The sequence below is a fragment of the Dipodomys ordii genome, unplaced genomic scaffold (genome assembly GCF_000151885.1).
Source record: "Dipodomys ordii isolate 6190 unplaced genomic scaffold, Dord_2.0 Scaffold2, whole genome shotgun sequence".
In the NCBI taxonomy this organism is placed as follows: domain Eukaryota; kingdom Metazoa; phylum Chordata; class Mammalia; order Rodentia; family Heteromyidae; genus Dipodomys; species Dipodomys ordii.
Window position 1 is genome coordinate 23,571,424 of NW_012267218.1, and position 3,233 is coordinate 23,574,656.

Sequence of the window (3,233 nt, forward strand, 5' to 3'; positions counted from 1 at the left end):
GGACTCTTTTCTGTTTATGACTTAAAATACTTAGTTGTAACCAAAGATACTGAACTGAAAGTTAAGTGTTTAAAAAGAAGGGAAGAACATTTAATCATATACTATCTGCTCAGATCATAGGAAGTATAGTTGCAGAGTTGAGATTTAAATCCAGGTGAGTCTTGACTCCCACTATGCAAGCTTTACCTGCACTCCCTATATTTAGGCCTTATTAGATGCTGAAAGAGCAGCAACCAGTCAATATGTATACTAAACAAATCAAAGAGGTCACAAAGTTTGATTTTTTTTTTTTTTGGTCAGTTGTGGGGCTTGAACTCTGGTCCCTCAGCTCTTCAGCTCAAGGCGAGCGCTCTACCACTTGAGCTACAGTGCCACTTCCGGTTTTCTGGTGGTTTATTGGAGATAGGAGTCTCACAGTCTCTCCTGACCGGGCTGGCTTTGAACCGCGATCCTTAGATCTCAGCCTCCTGAGTAGCTATGAGTAGCTAGGATTACAGTCGTAAGCCACCAGTGCCCGGCCCAAAGTTTGATTCTTTAAAACAAATACTGCCATGGAACATGAAAGTCCTAGGTACAAAAAATTTTTAATATTTAAGCCAGCACATTTTACTCTAAATGAGAATGCTATGGTTATATTAAGGTGGGAGTTACATCACATCCTTAATTGTATGGTTGGAGCATAAGCTTTAGAAGCCGAGAATCCTGTTTCAATTTCTATTCTGTCATTTGCTAGTGAAACAGCATAGATTAGGGAAAATGAGGCATGAGAACCAAAAGCCAGAATCTAAGAAAAATACTACATGAATAAATAATGACTAAGAGCATGCATACGTTTCTCTTTGGTCTCATACTCTCTCACTGGCCTATAACACATAGTAGAATATCTTGTACAGAAGATTACACTTATCATTAGGTGAGGGGGGGGAATGGGATCTTTTTCTAAGTATCCCTTTAAACAAAAAATGGGTTTAATCAGATATTCCTTTGTTCCTTTCAATGTAGATCTTCCTATCTTCCTTTCTTCCCTCCCTCATTCCCTCCCTTCCTTCCTTTATTATTGGTTGTGAAGTTTTAACTCAGGGCTTGGGTGCTGTCCCTGAAGCTCAAGGCTAGCACTCTACCACTTAAGCTACACCATCACTTGTGGTTTTTAAGTAATTAATTGGTGTTAAAAGTCTCACAGGGACTTTTTTGTCTGGGCTAGCTTAGAACCTCAATCCTCAGATCTCAGCCTCCTAAGTAGCTAGGATTACAGGCATGAGCCATGGGCACCCAGCTTAGATGTGTTTTCTTTGCAAATACTTCTCTGTTCAACGAACAGACAAATATCTATGTCGTAATGACCTAAATTTAGTAAACTTAACAAACTTAGCCTCTTTGGTCCCAATTGTTAACATCAAAACAGCGCATCAGCAAGAATAATTGAAGAATATAAGGTGTCTAGAACAACAGGGAGTACTAAGGCATGTTTAAACCAAACCCCTAACCCATCTTTTCATCATTAAGACCCCTGATATTACAGTACTCAAGAGAACCTCTTCTCATGTTTCTGTGCCCATGAGTGGGGATGTGCTGACTGTTCTTTTGCTTTGCTTTACTAATAAACTGTCAGTTCATTACCTCACCTGTGTCTATGTCTAAAATTCTTGTTCTGGGATCAAAGACAAGATCATGCTAAATCAAAGGTCTTCTCAGGAGACCTCCTCCAACTCCTACCAACCCCGGGGAGACACTAGGGCTTAGACAAGTAACTTAGCTTTCAAGTTCCAGTACTTATAACAACTTATGCAACTTATAACAACTTATGCAACTCAGTACTTATAACATTGGGCTCAAATTATTTTACTGTATAGTGTTACGAGTACAGAGGCTAATCATCAGAGGAATATGTTCAACGCCTGATTCTGCCACTTAGGAGCCTATAACATTGGGTAACCTATATACCAGAACCAGTCTATGCCTTTTTCTCTGTCTGGTCATTATTGTAGTTTTACATACAATGTGGTTTGTGAAGATTAAATTAACATACATAAAGTACTTAGAACAGTGACTGGAGCATAATAGCACCATGTTAGCATTAGCTAGTTTAGTAAAATATTTTTCTGGTTGTGGGAATTTATGAGAACATTTTTAGATCTCCAAGCCAAATGTCTGCTGAACAAGAAGTAGAAAAATCTGTAGCACTTATGGACATCTTTCATGTTTCCAATGGGACAGAAAAATTCCAAATCCTGAGGAGGTATCAGTTAAGGTCACAATTCATCATATAAATAAAAAAAGCACCAAGGGCTCATGCCTGTAATCCTAGGAACTTAAGAGGATGAGAGAGGATCAGTTTGAAGCCAGCCAGGTAGGAAAGCCTAGGAGATGCTTATCTCCAATTAGCTACCAAAAAAAACACCAAAAAAAAAAAAAAGCAAGCACAAGTGAGTAAGAAAGAGAGAGAGGGAGCACTTCAAAAATCATAGCTTGAGGGAAAAAACACTAGTGTTATACTAAATACTTCAAATACCTTACCTTAAAAACTTCCAAATTGAGAAAACAGGTTAACAAATTCAGAATGTCAAAACAGAGCATCTGAACAGAGGAAGCCATCCATAACATGATGATACTGTAAACATACTTAAGGCGCTGTTATAAAATATTTAGAAAGGGCTGGGAAGGTGGCTCAGTGGTAGAGCACTTGTCTGGCATGCATGAGGCCCTGGGTTTGATTCCTCAGCATCACATAAGCAAAAAGAAAAAAAAGCCAGAAGTGGTGCTGTGGCTCAAGTAGTACAGCGCTAGCCTTGAGCTGAAGAGCAGAGGGACAGCGCCCAGGCCCAGAGTTCAGGCCCCATGACTGGACCCCCCCAAAAAAAATGTTTAGAAGGCTACAACATTGGACTTAAAAATGCAGATACAAGTTTGCTGAACAATAAAACTTCACATAAGCTTCATTAGATAAATACACTATTACTTACACTTTTGAAGGAAGCTGCAAATTCAGCCACACCTGGTACTGAAAAGGAAAAATATTCAAGAAAGAGTTGAGTGCTCAGGTACAGAGAATTCAAGTAACAAGAAAACAGTCGCCTATAATCCTAGCTATTCAGAAGGCTGAGATCTGAGGAGTTTGGTTCCAAAACAGCTGGGGAAGAAAAGACTGAGCCATTTATCTCTAGCCAAACCAGTGAAAAGACACTAGTGGAGCTGCAGCTTATACTGCTAGCCTTGAACCACCCACCCCCCCC

At 39.6% G+C, this 3,233-nt stretch overlaps 1 protein-coding gene across 1 annotated transcript in view; it reads right to left on the bottom strand.

The window, feature by feature from the left end:
- Lin52 (lin-52 DREAM MuvB core complex component) overlaps positions 1-3,233 on the bottom strand; it is a 98,575-nt gene that overhangs the window by 88,342 nt on the left and 7,000 nt on the right. Inside the window, exon 3 of the mRNA XM_013015144.1 lies at positions 2,964-3,001. Within this exon, the coding sequence (XP_012870598.1) occupies positions 2,964-3,001 (38 nt within the window). The remainder of the gene's footprint in view (positions 1-2,963; positions 3,002-3,233) is intronic.